General features: G+C 40.4%; 1 protein-coding gene across 2 annotated transcripts in view; it reads right to left on the bottom strand.

The window, feature by feature from the left end:
• ntrk2a (neurotrophic tyrosine kinase, receptor, type 2a) overlaps positions 1 to 16,863 on the bottom strand; it is an 85,280-nt gene extending 68,417 nt beyond the window's left edge. Inside the window, exons 1-9 of one of the 2 annotated variants that reach the window (XM_069139032.1) lie at positions 16,022 to 16,863; positions 13,134 to 13,208; positions 11,861 to 11,932; positions 11,278 to 11,346; positions 9,904 to 10,052; positions 2,805 to 2,938; positions 1,339 to 1,471; positions 1,035 to 1,106; positions 680 to 904 (exon numbers count right to left, since the gene is read on the bottom strand). In XM_069139032.1, coding sequence (XP_068995133.1) covers positions 680 to 904; positions 1,035 to 1,106; positions 1,339 to 1,471; positions 2,805 to 2,938; positions 9,904 to 10,052; positions 11,278 to 11,346; positions 11,861 to 11,932; positions 13,134 to 13,208; positions 16,022 to 16,284 — 1,192 coding nt within the window. In that variant the 5' untranslated portion in view covers positions 16,285 to 16,863. The remainder of the gene's footprint in view (positions 1 to 679; positions 905 to 1,034; positions 1,107 to 1,338; positions 1,472 to 2,804; positions 2,939 to 9,903; positions 10,053 to 11,277; positions 11,347 to 11,860; positions 11,933 to 13,133; positions 13,209 to 16,021) is intronic. The other variant, XM_069139033.1, reaches the window with a different exon arrangement.
• Between the last annotated feature and the right edge of the window lie 2,126 nt (positions 16,864 to 18,989).

Genomic DNA, 18,989 nt, shown 5'->3' with positions numbered 1-18,989 from the left:
CACACAGTTATAAAGATCCCTAACAGTCCATCCATTATCTATACCCGCTTTATCCTGAACAGGGTATGGGTGGGTGGGGGGTGGGGGTGGGGGGGGGCTGGAGCCTATCCCAGCTCACTTTTGGGCAAAGGCAGCGTACACCCTGGACAGGTCGCCAGTCCATCACAGGGCCAACACAGAGACAGACGGAAACAAAGACCCTCACAGTCACTGCAAAATCAATTTCTTCCATTTCCTCATTGTTTTCAAGGGCTTTTTAGCACTAAGATAAAAAAAAATAATAATAATAATAATTAAAAAAACAACAACAATGCACTAAAGGCCAAAAAACATTGGAAAGTTAAATCAACATACAAAAAAAACTTGACTAAATGATGTGTTTGTTATTGAGTGTCCCACTGATTATTTTCTCAATGAATAAGTTAATTATTAAGGTCTAGAAATGGCAAAAAAGAAGCAAATTGTAAAAATTTATAAATGGGAAAGGGGATTTATGTTTGAAATGTTTATAACAATACTCATTTGTTACTTTTCAGTTGTGCAAGTGATGGATTTAATTTAAGATCTGAGTTTCAGCTCTTTGTCTTTAAAATAATGTTCCATTTTTTTCTGTCTATAGTAACTTAATCATAATGGTGTGAAAACAGAAAATGAAACATTGTGTGGTGTTACTCCTCACCGTCGGGCTTGTGCATGAAGTGAGCCTCCACCTCCTTTCGGTCTGTCCCGTATTTGTTTTTGGCCACCAGTGTGTAAAGCCCGTTGTTGAGGTGTGTGGGGCTGTCCAGCTGCAGGCAGCCATGGTACTCTCTCTCTGTGACGTCATGGATCATGGTCATGATGTAAAGCCCCTCCGTCACTGCCTCACCTTGCAGAAACCATTGTAACTGCGGCTCCGGGTTTCCTACGAAGGTAATGACAATACAATAGACTCAGTGACGTTGACTGGTTTAATATTATTTTATAAGCAGTCATTACTGTGTTTTAATGAGCATCAAAGTATCCTTACAGGAGATTAAGTGGATGTCTCATACCTGACACACTGAAGGGAATGCACCAGTGATGGTCTGGGATTGCGTCACTCAGCTTCATGATCTTTGGACGAACTGTGTGTAGTTGAGAGAACAGACAGTTTAAGAGCAACAGTGTGAAATACAAACAGAAGATAAGGCCAAATGTAAAACCGGCGAAGCATGCACAAACACTGATTAAAAGATAAGGAGAACTGTAACCTTCTCATGCTTTTAATTCTCTGTTTTAAATACTGCACTACATGGACGCACACCTTAACAGATTAATTTATACAGAATTACAGGTGTTTGCAGAGGGTAAACGTACAAAGTATGTTCAGCAGCAGAGAGGACTCCTGCTCCCCAACAATGTTCGCAGCTGTGCAGCTGATCTTGCTGTTGTGATTCAGCGACGACAGGTTGTAAAGTTGCAGCAGTGACATCTTGCCAGACGTCTCAATCTGAGTGAGAAAACCAATCCATACATCAGCAGGATTCAGTTTTATCCCCAACACATGCAATAAATTATTGCTTACATGATGATGACACAACAATTTTATCAGAGGATTTCTGTATATTCCAAAATGTGTGTCATGGTGATGTTGTTTGAAACAGCCAGGACAGATATTCTATCATGTTTGGAAAAAGTTTGACCTTTAAATCTACGCAGATCTTTATAATGCACTAGTTTGTTTAGTTGAACATGTTCATGATATGTGGTAAAGAATGGGAAACACTAGATTTAGCTTATAATACCAGTGAAATCATCATATTCATGACAATTTACACAGCAGGCATCATAAATCAAACTAAATCAGTTTGTCAATCTGTTAACAGTAAACCACTGTAAATGGTTTACAGTTGTTGGACATTAAATTGAACCCAGCACTAAACAAATGACAGTAACAAGCCTACTTCAAAAGTTTGTCTTTTAGGGTAATTTACTTTGGGATGATTTTACTATTCTGACTACAAAATACAATGTTTAGGATACCTTTTTAATTTATTCGCATAATACATCTACGTAATCAAGTATCAGTACCTGATGGTATCCGGGAATTATTATTGTGATTAATTCATCCATCAATTTAGGTTTTGTCGTTGTTTGCTGTAAATACCCAAATTAGAGAAAATGCCCGTGAAGATTTTCTGGATCCTAAGTAGATGTCCTCACATTGTCTGATTATCAGGCGAACAGAGAGACCAGTTTATTATCGCTCTAAGTTGCCGGTTTGTTCGGTACAGATATGAACACCAATAAATCCTCCCTTCCTGAGGTTTGTAATGTTCAGTTTACCTTGAAACACATTCAGAGAAGTGTTGATTGAACTTAATGTCCCTGCGGACAGCTACAGATATCATTCTGTTCAGCTACAACTGAGATGTTTAACTACACTGAAACTCACTGATATAAATGAGGGTAGAATAAATATTAGAAACACCTGTCAGTTTTATGTAATACAACTCAACAATACCACAAACTGCAGCCTCGAACAGGATCATGAAGTTGATTAAACACTTCTAAAACAGAGCCAACAAAGATGAAGCTTTAAGAAGATGAGATTTATTGCAGGATTGTTGCACTTGATTACATTAGTCTTAAAGTGGCAACGAAGGCTTGAAACCAGCAAATGTCATGCACATATTTTCTTGAAAAATGCTAGAAAAGATGAGAACAAATTGTCAAAACTGATTAACTAGTTGATTCATTCCAGCTCTAAAATGTGATAAAGCATGTGTTAGAGTGTGTGTGTGTGTGTGCGTGCGTGTGCGTGCGTGCGAGTGTGACCTAACCTCATAGTTGGGGACCACTGCCATTTTCCAGATTAGCTCAGGTGAGGGCACACTAGAGGATGTACAGGACAGCTTCACATTCTCCCCCTCCATTACCGTCACTGTGGATGGGCTCAACGTTACCACGGGAACCTCTACATACAACCAGGGAGCGGGAAGGAGAAGAGGAGGATGAGGCGAACGGAGGATATGGAGAGAGAAGAGAGGAGGGGGGGGAGCGAGGAAAGGAAGGAGGCAAATTTAGGATTCAAGGCCAACGCTTGTCTTTTCAGTTGAAACACAAGGCACGTAACAAGCGCGACAATAAGAGTGGAAGAGCAGGCAAACACACACCCACTACCACAGAGTGAGAAGAAAGACCAACAAAGAAAAGACCTCGAATTCAATCTCCTTCTCTCTCGCGCTTTCATTTAAGCACACTCACCCCAATCAAACAGTCAGACAAAGAGACAGAGTTCAAACAACACAGTGATGGTTACACTGATTAATAGTGCATGTCTTCAGCAGCCCGAGCACTAAATTGATTGGACATAGTCTGACGCCTCTGTCAAAGCAAAGACACTGGTGAATCTGTGTGTGTGTGTGTGTGTGTGTGTGTGTGTGTGTGTGTGTGTGTGTGTGTGTGTGTGTGTGTGTGTGTGTGTGTGTGTGTGTGTGTGTGTGTGTGTGTCTGCACAGCTGACCAGGAGGTGACCTGTGCATGACCAATCAGACTCAATCAGAGTCTTGCCACCCTTGTCTCCTGTCCAATAACTTCTATGAAGACATAAGAGAAGAGAAGAGAAGAGAAGAGAAGAGAAGAGAAGAGAAGAGAAGAGAAGAGAAGAGAAGAGAAGAGAAGAGAAGAGAAGAGAAGAGAAGAGAAGAGAAGAGAAGAGAAGAGAAGAGAAGAGAAGAGAAGAGAAGAGAAGAGTTGACAGCTACTGGACAGATTTCTTATCAAACCCTCTCCTCTCTCCTTCTCCCTTCCTCTCCCAACCTCTTCTGTCCATCGGCAGAATGCTTATCACCAGGGCAACCCACTTATCACTACAGCAACCTACTCAATCACCATGAGATGCAGTAAAAAAAACAAAAAAAAAAAACAGTCATTTCAGTGGTGGCAGGCCAGATGCCATATCAGAACCACATATCTTAACAGGCTCTCAGTAAATCAGCTTTCTCCTGCCACTACAGCCAGCTACAGGTCACATTACACAGACTCACACTTCCCCACCACAATGAAGCCAGGAAATAAGAATAAAAGCTCTGGAAAACACCTTGGTTTTAACGTAAGTTCAGTACTCATGATATGTCGGTCCACAGGAAATCATTCCCACATTTTATTATTTACGAGCACAGCTTTTTCTCATCCTTTAGCTGCATGGATGTGTTCGGAATCAACAAGAGGGATTGCAGAGGAGTTTTTTTGTAATTAGCAAGGTAGATGAGCCTGTGCCTGCAACAACACGAGTCATCACCTGGAATGATTTCAGTATTATGTGCTTCAGAGTTTGGCCGGCAGTGTTGCAGCCCACCTGCAGCCAGATGTTAACATATAAAAATACTGGTAGAGGCTGAGCCAACAATTAAAAATGTGTTAATGTACAACATTCCTGGTAAATATGAGGGAGCCAGAGACTGTTGAAATTAGTCCTTTGACTTAACAATCCCAACTCATGGTCTGGTTTCCAGCGTCTAGTTGTATCACACTGTCTTCATTAGTAAATGGAGTTTGCTCAGAGGTCGTTGAAGGTGGTTCTGCTGACAGGCGAGCTCAGTAGCTGTTTAGATTTCAGCTATACCACTTAAAAACATCTCAGGGAAAAGTCTGAGAACTTTAAATTGATATGTTTGGGGATTTGTGACTACGACTGAAACTGAAGAATAAGTTTGAGCCAACAAAATGATAAATAAAAGTGCTATGGATAAAATCATAGAAGCTACAGAGCTCACATGTCTACAGATTCAACTAGATCTATGACTAATCGACTTTGATGTAATTGTTTCTCATACTCTGTAAAAGGTCAAGTTGTTTTTCTATTACTTTGTCAATAATTGGTCACTTTGGTAATATATCGGTGCCAAATTAAAGGGAAATTTAGCATAAAGTGTCTCAGTGAAGTAATGGTTCACAACTACATTAACTACACAGCACGCCTTGACTCTTTAAATCCAGATTGCCTTCATTCACTGGGTGCATGCACGATGAATGGGCTTTGAAGTTTGAGCACAGCATCAGGAATATGCCCAGGTGATGTGACATTGAATAACTGCTCACAGCTCATAGCGTAAAAGGAAAACATCCATTGCTCTCTAGATTGAAACCTCCACCCAATGCACCACAGAATACTTCAGCGTCATTGTTGGAGGTGGCATTGTTGTCAGCACTTTTAAAGGCCACAATAAGCACTAACATACCGATGTTTAGAGAAGTGTTAACATTTATTATATAACCCTTATTCCTATCCAACACGCAGATGTGGTGCTTTCTGAGGAGAGGCAGGAGCAGGCAGGTGAGAGAGAGATTTGTGACAAAATATACATAAGGGAGAGGGAGGAAATGTGCCAGAGAGTCACACAACACAAAATCTGACCGTGAGTTTCCCTCTTTGATTGTCCTGTTGTTTAAGCACAGCGAAGCTGTCAATGCATTACAAGAGGGATTCACAAAAGAATGCCGAGACAAAGGAAGGAGGATGAAAAGGATTGACATCTGTTAATGATTACTGATTTCTCGCCAGAGATTACAGTCGATCAGATTGACACCTGGAATTCTCTGAATCTGACATCAGATCTTTTGAAGGTTTTGATTAACTCAATCTGTCGGTCTTTTTTTATTTTTTTCAATTATAAGGACATTTCAGTTAGGTTAGGTTAGGTAGTTACTTTATTAATCCCCGAGGGGAATCTTTTTTTTTTTTTTAAATAAAAAAATTAATTACTTTACTTTACTCCTTTACAGTTACTTTGGAAAGTTATATTCTTGTCTATTTCAACCTGACAGCATTTATCTTCTTTCTCTTTGGCCTGAAGATGATTTTCTGTATTTAATTAGGTATATTTGGAGTCTGACCAGCTCAAACCTACCCCAAGTAAGAATGTTTATATTTTTGTGTCAAACAAATTATATTCAATGATGACATTTTTTTTACATGTTCAAAGCAACCTTTAAAATTCTGACTTTCTCACAGTATTTGGCACAAGGCGAGACTGCTACAATTCACCTCTCCGCATAAAGTACACACAACTTCGTCCCCTGGCACCGTGCTTAAATTGTGAAGTGTGAAACGTTATAATAGACAGAATATTTAGACAGTCATCTGTTTCATCAATGTAAAAATAGTATTCTATCTTTACACACAATGTTTCCATCCCATTGCCAAAATCTTGGCACTTACTTTCTTCTTTTCCCATAAAGCTGACTTACTGAACTGCTTTGACCAGCTCTGCCCTTCTGTTTTGGAAGCTGTACTCCATTTCAATTTCAGCTGAATTCTTCCATTTGCAAAACTTTACACCTAAATGACAGCAGCGTGGCTTTAAAAGGAAGTCAGGAGAGCAAAGGAGGATAGCACTAAACGTCATGTCCATGACTTTTAACATCAACAAAACCTCATAAAACATTATGGTTAGAAGTTACAAATACCATGCTAATCTGCTTCTGTCAGTCTGCACTGTGTTGACATTCTTCATGCATTGTGCTTCTTAACTTCTGTGTTGATTCATATTATTATTGCAGCTTTGTTGTCTTCTTTAATTCCTTGTTGTGTAACTTATAAATGAGTGGTCTCCTGACTAGAAAATTCCCGCATGTGAAGCATCTCCTGCCAACAAACATCGATAGGAGCCATCTGGCCTCCTTGGTTGGTCTGTGCTGCCATTTACTGCTTGAGTCTACATGCTGTATCTTTAGTTTCCATATATGACTGTTAAGAGGACAATACACAAAGGGAAGTGTGAACAATTAACTCACAGATAAAGCGCAAAGAATAATCAGTTGGAGATGGAGCAACAAAGGGAGAGGAAAAAAATGAGAACTATTAAAAGATGAGATGGCAATAATTAAGATAAATAAACAGATGAACTGACAGAAACACAAAAAACGTAGAGGAAGACAGATGAAGACAGAGTGCCCCTGTGTCTGGTAATCCATCTGCTGTTCTTTCCACAGCACATGGAAAGTAGCACCTTTGCCCGGGACAGCTGGTTTCAGTTTTTCACATTTATGCATTTTGAAGGATTCAGCAGAAAAAGCTAAAAGTTGGTGCTCTTCATACTTACCTAAAGTAATAGCACAACAGATGGACTTGTAAAAGGGAATTGTACAAGAGTGTAGAGTTTTATTCAAAAGTTGTATTCGTCCCTTTTAGTGTTTTAATCACCCCATTAGCAAACAACCGAGTGGGACCATTTTAACACCTACAGCTATTTGAGCATTTTTGCTGAGTAACACAGTTGACTTGTTTTCACATTGCACAGGCACAGGACTGCAGAAACTTCAGAGCAGCACTTCTTAGCAAAGTTTTGCATCGGTCAGCAGTGGTAACAGTGCACACATGCCAGCCTTTTGGGGTGGAGCTCCAGCAGTAGACAGAGAAACAGAGAGAGAGGCATATGAGGCTGACCTCAGAGATCAGTGTCAGCCCGAGGGCATCGTTGGGCATTTCCTCTCTTTTGTGCCTTCCTCATAATGTCAGTCAGAAATGTTCAGTCATACAGACAGAGGGACGTACATGAAGCAGACAGATAGATGGAAAATTAGAAATAAAGAGGAGGGACGACGACCAGAGAGAGGGAGGCCAGCCTGTTTGGCCAGACTGAGAGGTCTTTTGGTGTATCACTGTTAGCCCTAGGGCATTATTTGGCACCCCCCCGCCCCTCAATGTCCTCCTACTCATATGTCACTCTGCCAGGGGGTCCCCCGCCCACCTCTCCTGGGGCCCTGCCGTAACTGTTCTAATGCCAAAAATAACCTCTGCTAATGGAGGGGAGGCAGAGGGGATAGATCAATAGGAGTTATCAATGACATTGTTAGCTTCCTGTAAGCTAACTTATTGTTTGTGTCCTTAGCGTCCCGATTGCCCTGAGCTATTTTTGACCAGATCATCTTCTCTTTCAACAACAGATATTTCAAATACTTTTAGAATCATGTTTTGTTTAGTAAGTGTAAAAAAAAAAAAATCAAGATTAGATCCCAATTTATGCTTATAAAGACGTTTTGACTGCTGTCATTAATCAAACATTTAGATGCCTTTTTGTTTTCACTTTATAAAAGCAATTGTTTCTGACTGGACTCACCCCCACCCCCACCCCCCCCCACCCCCACCCCACACACACACACACACACACACACACACACACACACACACACACACACACACACACACACCCTGAAGGCTTGAACCACTTTCATTTGTTTACTTGGATCAAACTCAAGCTCTAAATTATTAGCATCAAGTGTCAATTTAAGCCAGATACATGCTGCCAAAAACCAACAAATCCAAAGACTGAGAGCAGGTCAGACTCCGACTTTCAGAGACAGTTCAAGCAGTAATTTGACCCTGTTTATGAACAGAAGAGTGTCCAAAATAGAGAGAGTCATGAAAAATTCATAGAATAAAGCATCAATTAACTGCCGACATTTATACATTGAAGCTTGACAAACACTCCCATAAGCAAGCACATTAAAGGGCTTGTGGTCTGTGGAAGTCTGTCCTGGAGCGACAGCGAGCTCGCTGTTTAGCTTGACATTACACTTGCCTTGTATGCACTGTTGAGGTTACTGGGCATAGCATTTTCAGTTTTCAAAGTATTTTCTGATTTAATCTTTACAGGAATACAAAATATTATTTCTTTGCAACTTAAACAAATACATGTTCTCTCATTTTTTATATAATCAAATCTGTGAAAAATGTCTTTTATTGCTCATAAAATGTAATTACTGCTGTTGTATTTAAGTACTTTCCATTTCCATAAATCCAGAAAATATTCTTTCCTAGACGAACAAAAACGTGATGATTCAGAGAAAAAGGAAATGAAATCTGCTGCGTGACAGCAGGTCACTGGTGCTATAGGACATATTGCAGATGGTCTTTATAATACTTCATTTTACTGTGATGCATGCAGTGAATTTTCTCCACTCAGCATCTTTGAGACTCACTGATGTCATCTGTGTGTTGAATTACACAAATGTTCCCTCACAGTATAACATCTTTCTGCTTCTATATTGTCCTGTACGGAGACCTTTCTGTGCTTCTGAGCAAATGTCTCAGGTGACTGTAACCCGTCTATAAGATGACAAAACGCTCACACATTTCTCTCTCCTTGTGGCAGCTAATCTATGCATTAAATGAGAAACCTTCCAACAGGACAAAGATACATCAGCCTGTTTAGTGTTGATGGCACGCAGCAGAAACCAAACTACATTTTGAAGTCCTATTAAAGCAGGGCTCTCAGTGTGCATGCATGCATGCTGTCATTTAGTCATTTGTTTGCTTGTTCATGTGTAAGACATTGCAGCTTTCTGCCCTGTACAGTGTCTGGGGAAATTACGATATGCAGGCTAAGCACAGGTCAGTGTAAGTGAAATACAATGTGTGTGAAGCATCCTCCCTGCAGCCGGTGGAAACTCGCATACCAGCAGATATACGTTACTGATTACTGCAGTGGCTGTAGTCAATGCATGAATTGTATTCTTTGTCCAGTTATTCTCTTAGGTGTGAATAACAAACTTTACTTTCTCCAGTAATTCAACCCCCACACCCGCCAAGAACTGACAGAAACACTTGTCTTACAGAAACAAGGTTTATATTGCACTTAAACACACACACACTTTCGCACAAACACACAACTGTGTGCATAAATATAGATGTGTCACACACATGCAAAATTCACAAGAACACAAAATCATAAAAGATTTGGAAGAATCTTTGTCCAGCAAACTATGGCTTTTTTTCTCCAGGTGCTTCAACGCTTTGCACTCTTCTGTAGCTTCTGAATGTTTTTTCCAGCTTCAGTGTGTGTGTGTGTGTGTGTGTGTGTGTGTGTGTGTGTGTGTGTGTGTGTGTGTGTGTGTGTGTGTGTGTGTGTGTGTGTGTGTGTGTGTGCGTGCCCTTACCACAGTTAGGTAATGTCAGACTGGACAGCAGCTTGCGTTCTCCTCCATCCTCAATGCAGTGCAGCTCCTGAGTGTCTGCTTCCTCTCCTAACCACAGCTTGATCCACATGTTCTCACAGGAGCAGTGCAGAGGGTTCCCTGTCAGGATCCTAGACACACACACACATACACACACACACACACACACACACACACACACACACACACAGTCAAGAACTGGGAGGAACAGTGGGTAGCGGAGCGAGAGAGGAACAGAAATTTTAAAGAAAGTAAGCAATAGCTGAATTGTAACTATATGATTTCTGCCACAGCACAGTTTGAAAATGCCTTAAAGGAATAGTTCAACATTTTGGGAAGTATTGCTTTGATGTTGAGATTCGGATTAGAAGGTTTATTCCACCATTGTGTCTGTACGCTAAAAATATAGCTACAGCCAGAAGCCTTTACTTAGCATAAAAACTGGAGACATGGGGAAACAGCTTGCCTGGTTCTGCCAAATAACAAAAAAAAACTACCTCCCAACACTTGTAAAGCTCACCAATTAACACATTATGCCTTGTTTATTTAATCTTGAGAAAAAAAAAACGAGGTAAATATGACATTTTGCTATTTATATGACTATTTCTTAGCTTGGCTTTGAGAAGTAACTGCCTGGACTCCAGAGAGTCACAATAAAAATGTTATGTAAAACAGCATCTTGTCATTTTCACACTTCCACACAGATTAAACAAGGTGGCGATGGTAAACTAATTTTGTTACCTTCGGGGAGAGCCAGGCTAGCTGTTGCCCACTGTTTCTAGTCTTTATGCTCAGCTAAGTCAACAATCTTGTCTTAAGCTTCCAATATAACGCACAGATATGACTGTGTTATCAAACTGTTCATTTAAACCTCCACAAAACAAAAATAAAAAAATAACCCAATTATAATCCTATTTGCCCCAATGCCAAACTGTTCCTGAAACATGCAGTTCTTTCAGTTCCACCAGGGATGAAAAATAATCTATTCAACACTATTCAACTCCATTAAACCACCATAACCATTGAAAGAAATGTCCAAACAATTAATAAATTGTTTAATTAATAAATGCAATGTGAAAAAGAGAGACGAGGTATTTTTGTGTTTACTGACAGGTGACACAGCCTGTCAGCTGATCTCAGTCTTTCAGTATTTCTTGCTATTTTCTGGCTCCAAGAAACTCGAATATTGAAAGGAGCAGTAAACTCAGTTTCAGGCGTCAAAACAGAAACCTATAGGTGGCATTGCAGATGATATAAGTCTCTGCCTATCTGAATACTGAGATAGTGACTGGGAGGTAAAGCCGGAAAGACAGACACAGAGATAGACAGTGATAGTGAAGGCTCCTCTGAACTCACAGATAGGAGATGTTGAGGTGTCTGAATATCCTCCAGGACAGGGACGACAGGTTGTTATCTTTTAGATTCCTGGAAATTAAACAGAACATAAGGGAAAGGAGATTGTGTTTGTAACGCCACAGCAAAGTATGAGGTCATTGTTACAACAGCTAACAGCGCGTGCCTGCTTATGTGTATAAAAAAATAAACCTGCTTTGTTGAATTGTGATGATTGACCTTAGTTTAAATATAATAAGTATCAAGATTAAATTATGTTGACAAGGTACCAAAATTTAACAATCAATTATAAATCCTGTTGACCTGTACTTCATTTTTCATTTATCTCTCAGTCATTACAGGTTGTTTATTTTTATTCTGACAAACGGTGCCTTATAATGTTACAAATTATGATAAAAAAAAAGGTTTTCTTTTCTTTACAATACACATGTGTTAATCAGTGCCACCAATAAATATACAATAAATTATTAAAATCAAATAAGAGCTATAATTTTGTCCTCAACTGAGTCAAATGAATTAATCATTAAAAGTAAAAATGTCATGTCAATAGAAATAAAGGAATGTGTAACATGATTTTTTTACTCACAGGTACTGCAACTTGATGTTCTCCTGAAAGACCAGCTTTGAAACGTATGTCAGCCTGCTGTTGGTCACCGTTCTGACATACAACAAAAACAACAGCACCATTAATATCTCTCAATCAACAATGCAACATCGGTATTAGCAGCAAAAACCTGAGTGTGCAGCTCACTGAGGTGATTTTAACAAGTCATCCTAGAGGAGGATATATACCAGCAAAAGCACAACCTGGCAACCAAAATTCTGCTCCTCTTAATGCTTTATTATTGATCTATGAACCATAAATAGATCCATTATCTTGTGTCACAACTAACTGAAGCTAAACAAGTCAAAACTAAAGATGGACCTCTGGACTTTAAGGGCAAATACTGCATATTATTGTCCAAAATGTAGCATCAGAAGAGATTCGCAAAGGTATATGAGTGTAAAGTCGGTCTGTGATGTAAAGCAACAGAGATAAACAAACTATACATCACTCAACAGGTGAGGCTGTAAGATAATATCGTTATCTGGTATAAAGATGGTTTGAACAATGGTCTGATTGTCCAACACAACTGAGACTGAGCAAAGACATTTAAAAATGTGACACTTAACAAGTCATTACTGTAAAAAGATTCAAACTGTAAAATGGTGTTATCATATCAACCCTTTTCTTACAAAATATAACACTCTACAGAGTGATTGTGTGTGAAATATTTCTGAGATACACGGGACAACTGTTCTTGATAGTACCCCAAACACAGCACTGGTCCATCCTGCATCTCGAGTTTTGTTTCCATCAGGTCCAACCGCAATTAATACTTGCAATGCATAATGGGCTTTGTGCTAATTTGTCTACCAAATGGGATATTGGCTGTGAAATTAGACAGTGTCTACTTAACATATTCCACATCACAACAAAGAGCTTGTTGGCAGACAATTCTTTTTTTGGATTAAGAAATAAAATGAGACTGAGAAGCAAACCAAACACTGTTGAACAAATCAATAACCACAGCAACATTTTGAAGCAACAGTCATGGACAATGTATTTTAAAACGTAATTCATATGTCTCATATAGTGGACAATAGTGAGAGAAACAAGAAATACTGTTGTAACCTCCACCTGCATGAAGAAGCTGCCTATGTATTTCAGTCCATTACAGCACAAAAAAAAACATTTTAACACAACGTAGATGGTAAGCAGAAAAGCCAAATGAGATAAACATTACAAACGAATTTGTTTACTGACAATAAGTCAGAGTGTTTCCCGTGGGATAAAATAAAAGCTATAAAAGACTCACAGGTTCCTGAGATTCTTGTAGTCGTTCAGGTCTTTGTCGTTGATGGACGATAAGCTGCTCTGGTTTGCGATGTAACTGTCGAGAGGTACAAGTGTGTGTCAGAAGGCTAATTTGTTAACAGGGGGAAGCATAAACAGAAACATTTAACAAGACAAAGAAATGTAATGAGCCCATAGAAGTCAGACTCAAATTAAAAAATGGACTCCTGAAGGGCTGCAGCTGAAATACGGCTCACAGGGGGCACTGTTAGACTTTCAAGGTAGAGAAACAGGAACAGATCTCCCCTCTTTTCCTCGGCAGCACTTCAACAAGGCACTTGACCCGTTTTGTGTTTAAGGGCCAGCAGGAGATGATTGTGGGCAGGTCCCATGTGTGAATGAATATAACTGTGAAAAAGCAGTACACAGTATGCACTCTTCAAATATTACAGCTTCGGGATCAGATGTCTGAGAACATTTGAAGCTAAACCGAGAACAATCCCTCCGATCAATTCACAAACCCGCAGTATTATTGCGTGTACTGTTTGGCTAATCGTAGGGTTAGTAAACATGTTTTCCCAAAGGGGAAAACAGCAACAGTAGTGAAGGACCTTTTCTTGTTGCTAATTATTTCAAATCCAATAAAACAAGAGGTCTAAGACACTATACTAAATACATGACAATGTCCCCGCTTCAAGTCTGGCAGAGAACTTTTGTTTCATATCTCTCTCTCTCTCTCCCCCCTCATTGCCCACCCGCTCTCTGCAGTCGCCATCAATTAAAGTCAAAATGCCTTAAAAAAATAATTGAGCAAAAAGGAATAATAAAAATAGATATGTGCCTTTTTAATAGTTGACAGAGTAGAAATTGACCCCGAATGAATTTCAGTGGTTTGCACTCTGGGAAACACTGAAAAAAATAAACCAATCCTTTGAAAAGCAGCACACTCTTCCATAAAATAAGTTTCACTGAAGGCTGAAACTGCCCAACAACAATGACACACAGCTCATGTTCCACTTGACAACACAGTTTTTAGGTTGAAAAACTGATTTATAATATATAAATCACCAATAGTCTTTCAATGTCAGCAGTTAAACATCTGTAAATCAGCTATAAGATGAAGAGCAGACAGTCTTCAGTTCAAGTAGTGAATATTACTGCTGAATACTGAGCGCATGCCGATATATAGCCCACATACCTCATTTTTCACTGACGAACCCCCCTCCCCACTGTCTGCTTTAGTGAGCAGTTAAGCTTGGAGTTATACCTCCACATGTAGCCTGGTATGTCTACTATGATTGCCTGTGGACAATCTATTAGTGATACAAGTGTAAAAAATTGTCTGAGATTTTTCTAAATGTTAACATTGTGTTTTCAGTCTTTAAATAGGCTGAATCTCTAACATCTTAATATCTTTGAAAGAACACAAAACCTAATAAAAAAAATAAAATTAAAAAAACATCCCTATCCTTACAAGCTATTGTCATGTTTTATTTTGTCTGTATAATGCAGTTAGTACACTCACCTCCTGTCTACTGAGGATATTTTCTTAGCAAATGGTATCCAAATATGATTTGTTTGACTCAGCTTTTATACTAAACACACCCATACTGTATACAGCAGTGCACAAATGACACATCAACACCGGTTTTTACACCCATATCGCAATTCTCATTGACAGCCCATTAAATTTCGACCAACTGTTGAGGTTTCCGAGCAGATGTCATAAAATCGGGGACCAATTCACACAGACAGAGGATGCGATAACCACGCTCCCTTTTTTTTTTTTTTTTTTTTTTTTGCAAGGTCGTTTGGAATTAGACGTCGCACGGTCATCAGTAATTTGTCTGTTTACATTAGCCAAGCACTCAGTGAGCACTTTTTTTTTTTTTTTTTTGCACCAGACTGCTGGCTCATTTAAACAGCTTCCAAGGCTCCTCCAAGGCCGCCGATAAAGATTGCTTATCTCTGAAACAAGTCATTCTCAACAAGGTCGTTTATCTTTGCCAAGAACGATATTACTACAATTAAACATTTTTAATCTCCTATTTATTTTTTCTCGGCTATAGACGTGTCTCAGCTTCAATTTTCAGGCCAAATGACGTGTTATTAAATGTCAGTGAAAAGAAGGTGCTGAATGCAAGCAAAGATTTATGTTATTATCACCCATCAGCCTGAAAAGGAGAGTCTAGTCTTCAAATTATCAAAGAAATGTGTAGTCTGACGAGAAAAATGTCGCTTTTATATTCAGCATCGATTCTCTCTGCTTCATTTGAATATACTCATACAAGCCATCTCGGGAAGTGTCTGTGCTAATATTTGGACAGTGGTGTCTGGAGAGTGCGCGTCTACACACACACACACACACACACACACACACACACAAACAGAGATACACACGCGTACACACACTCACGCGCCAGCACACAGACTGGGCTTTGTCTATTTGTCAGAATTAAAGTCCATCAGCTTCAACCCCTTTTATTTTTAAATGGGCTGTTTCCACGCTAGTGTTGAAAGACTGATGTGCCCCATGACGGCAATAAGTGTTACGCAATGTAGGTTACTACACATGATGAGTACCCGTGCCGAAAATAAATTAGGGGCTTAATTTGAATATCAGTGTGAAGTGCATTTGAATCCCTTATACGCAAGTATATAATGTTAAGATTGACTACAAAATTAAACAAAATGTGGTCACATTCTGGTTCTCTCTTTGCTGACCGTCAGACACAAGTGGCAGAGGAGGGGAGAAGGATGACATTCCTTAATTTGGAAAGTGTTGGAAAATGTAGCCACAGTAAAATGATAAAAGATATGACATATAAAATGATAAACATGAAGATTTACGCATCACGTATGAATTCGAAATCTCTCCTCAGTAAATTGATGCCTATGAGGGACACTCACATGTCGGTGATGTTCTCCTTCGCCATCTCGCTCTGCAGGACGGGGATAGCACTGATTCCAGGCTCCGGGTCCACGCAGGAGATCCTGGTGCTGCTGCAGGAACAAGAAGAGGGGCATGCCTTCGGGGATAACCGCGGATCTCCCGAGCCTACTGCCACCTCGAGGAGCACAACCCACCACCACCACCACCACCAGCACCGCCACGACCCAGACGCTCTCCCCGGCGAAGAGAAAGCCCCGCTCCAGGGTCTCAAGGCGCTCATCTCGGGTGCCAACTTCAGCTATAAGGCTCGCTGAACAGCCCCACGGCCCGGCCCAGGTTGGCTGGAATCAGCCCCGGTTCAGCCAATCAAGGAGAGGAGAAATAAGGCAAAATCCGATGCTGAGAAGGATAAAGGCGGCGCAACTACAAAACCATCGGCCGCTTCAGCGATGACAGACAAGACAGCGGAGAAAGGTGTGGGAAAAAAGAAAATAGGAGTGTGTAGTCCTTTCCTTGTGTGTTTCCTTCAGAATCCCCCGTCAGTCAGTCAGTCAGTCAAAATCTCACTGCCACACTGGCGGTGTGTGCCAAGGAGGATCTCTCTCTCTCTCTCTCTCTCTCTCTCTCTCTCTCTCTCTGACTCTCTCTCTCTTTCTGACTCTCTCTAAGCTGACAAGCACTGGCTGGAGCCTCCTCGACACAATGCTCTCTGTGTGTGTGGATAATTTTCGGGTGGTGCTGCTGCTCCTGCTGCTGCTGCTGCTGCTGCTGGGTGGGTGGGTGGGTGGACAATCAGAATGTGAGCGCACCATACAGCTGTTGATGAAAGCTGCTGATGAGGAGGAGAGAGGATGGGAAACAGAGAGGGGGTACCGGCATCAAAGCAGATCGTGTATAACGTGATCCATCATTGATCCCCCTCGGGGAAGTGGTCTTTGCTCTGCTCTCAGGAAGGTCTTGGGGAAGGGTCAGGTGCAGAGCGAGAGTGTTTCTTGCTCAAGGGCACCTCAGCCAGCCAGCCCCGATGTTTTTACATAATAAATCTTCATCTGTTTTAATCTTGTTGCCATCGAGGGTGGAGTGTCTTGAGATGTGAACGAGGTGTGAGCATCCTTATCTGACAGAGAGAGAGAGAGAGAGAAAGAGAGAGGTAGAGAGAGGCATCTGCATTGAAGAGGTTACTTCATCTATCTGGAAGCTGACTCCAGATTATTGCGTAAATGAGATATAAGGGGCTATCAATTTAGAGGCTCTAATTGTAATAATCATTCTCATCAACAACACTGTCTTCGTCATTATAATTATCATCTGGCTGGTATTCAGGAGCTGTTCTAGACCTATGTGCAGTTAATCAATGACAAACAAAGCTGTCTGAAGGAGGCCTTGTTTTGTATTTCCCTCAAGAGGCATATTTCAAATCTTACATTATGGAATTGAAAAAATATTCAATGCTGCAAATTCCCATTCAATAATATTTTATTTAAATATTCTATAGTGCAACTGAGCTGATGGATGCCTACACTGTAAATCAGAGGTAGATGTAATGTCTATAGCAGCACATGAGAGAGGGGGAGAGACCCAGAGAGAAAGAGGGAGCAATCACCAATCATCAGGTCTTTAGCTGGCATGTACTAGACCAAGTGTCACCTTATTAAATCATTAGGCCATATTTCATAATCATATGGGGGCTCCCAGCCATACCAGACCTGAATCAATAATATGTCATTTTAGAGTGGGGGCGATACGGCTGCATGCCAGTCACTCTGCTGCTATAGATCTCCTGCTCCTGGATGCATTTCTAACACGAGAGTGGATCTGTCGTTAACACCACTCAGCCATTGAAGAACAGAGCTACTTCTCGTCAATCTTTCACCTTGTGAGAGAGAGACAGAGAATGACAGCACATCTGCCTGTGACACATCTCCTCTCCTCTCCTCTCCTCTCCTCTCCTCTCCTCTCCTCTCCTCTCCTCTCCTCTCCTCCTCCTCCTCCTCCCCCCTCCTCTCCTATCCTCTCCTCTCCTCTCCTATCCTCTCCTCTCCTCCCTAATGTCCTGTCCCCATGTGCAGCTCTAACATGACGTTTGTGCTGACGCACAGGCAGTGCTGTTGAATTGAGGAGCGTAATTATGGACTCTGTGTGTGAACCAATCTGGTGGATGCCTGCCTCAGAAACCGGGGTGTACGCATTCTGCACAGAACAATGTGGGCGTACCAATTAAAACACTGGCTGACAAACAATATTCCAATTACTCTCTGTTCCTTTTGAAATTTGACAGAGGTTGTAACCTGTGTTAAAGGTCCCTGACATTTTAAATATGTAATCACCCTCCTTGAACTGTCTGTCATCCACAGACAAAGCCTCAGTCAGGATGTGTTTATTCTAGCACTGTGAATTTACCCTAGCATGTCACACATATTTAGCCTCTTGTACAAATTATGCAGCATGTTTGATGTGTTAATTGCAAAGCAGAGATCTCTAATTATGTATACTGAACAGCCCGCATACAATGAATGCTGTCATTGATGAGATTCAAATATGTTAAACGTCCTGTGAGCAAATGTTTTTGTTTTATTCAGCAGCAAAATTACCATGTTAATGTCCACATACATCTGGAGTTAGATAAGGTTTTAATGAGTGTCATATAACCTTTTACAGCCAAATCAGCTTCTACAAACATGAACAAGTGGCTTTACAAAGGTCAGAGGATCTGACACTTCCCACTGACATTGAAATATTCAAGTTATTTTGGGATATTACTAAACAGTTCCATTTGAATGAGTTCCGGCTCATAGAAAATATACCAATATGTGAAATGATCAGGGGTGGTGTGTATTCTGTGAGTCATTATCTACATGGAGCAGCTCTAGGATTTATCTAGCAGTATGACACACAATAAAAACAGATCACAAATAAAATCTCAGATGTGGTGTATCTATAAACAATTCTCTTTAATTAAAAGTGGATTTTCTCTTTGATATTAAA

Source organism: Embiotoca jacksoni, unplaced genomic scaffold (assembly GCF_022577435.1).
Source record: "Embiotoca jacksoni isolate LCO1_2020_lvr unplaced genomic scaffold, fEmbJac1.0.p SCAF_8, whole genome shotgun sequence".
NCBI classification, from domain to species: domain Eukaryota; kingdom Metazoa; phylum Chordata; class Actinopteri; family Embiotocidae; genus Embiotoca; species Embiotoca jacksoni.
This window is presented reverse-complemented; position numbering and strand designations above follow the sequence as displayed.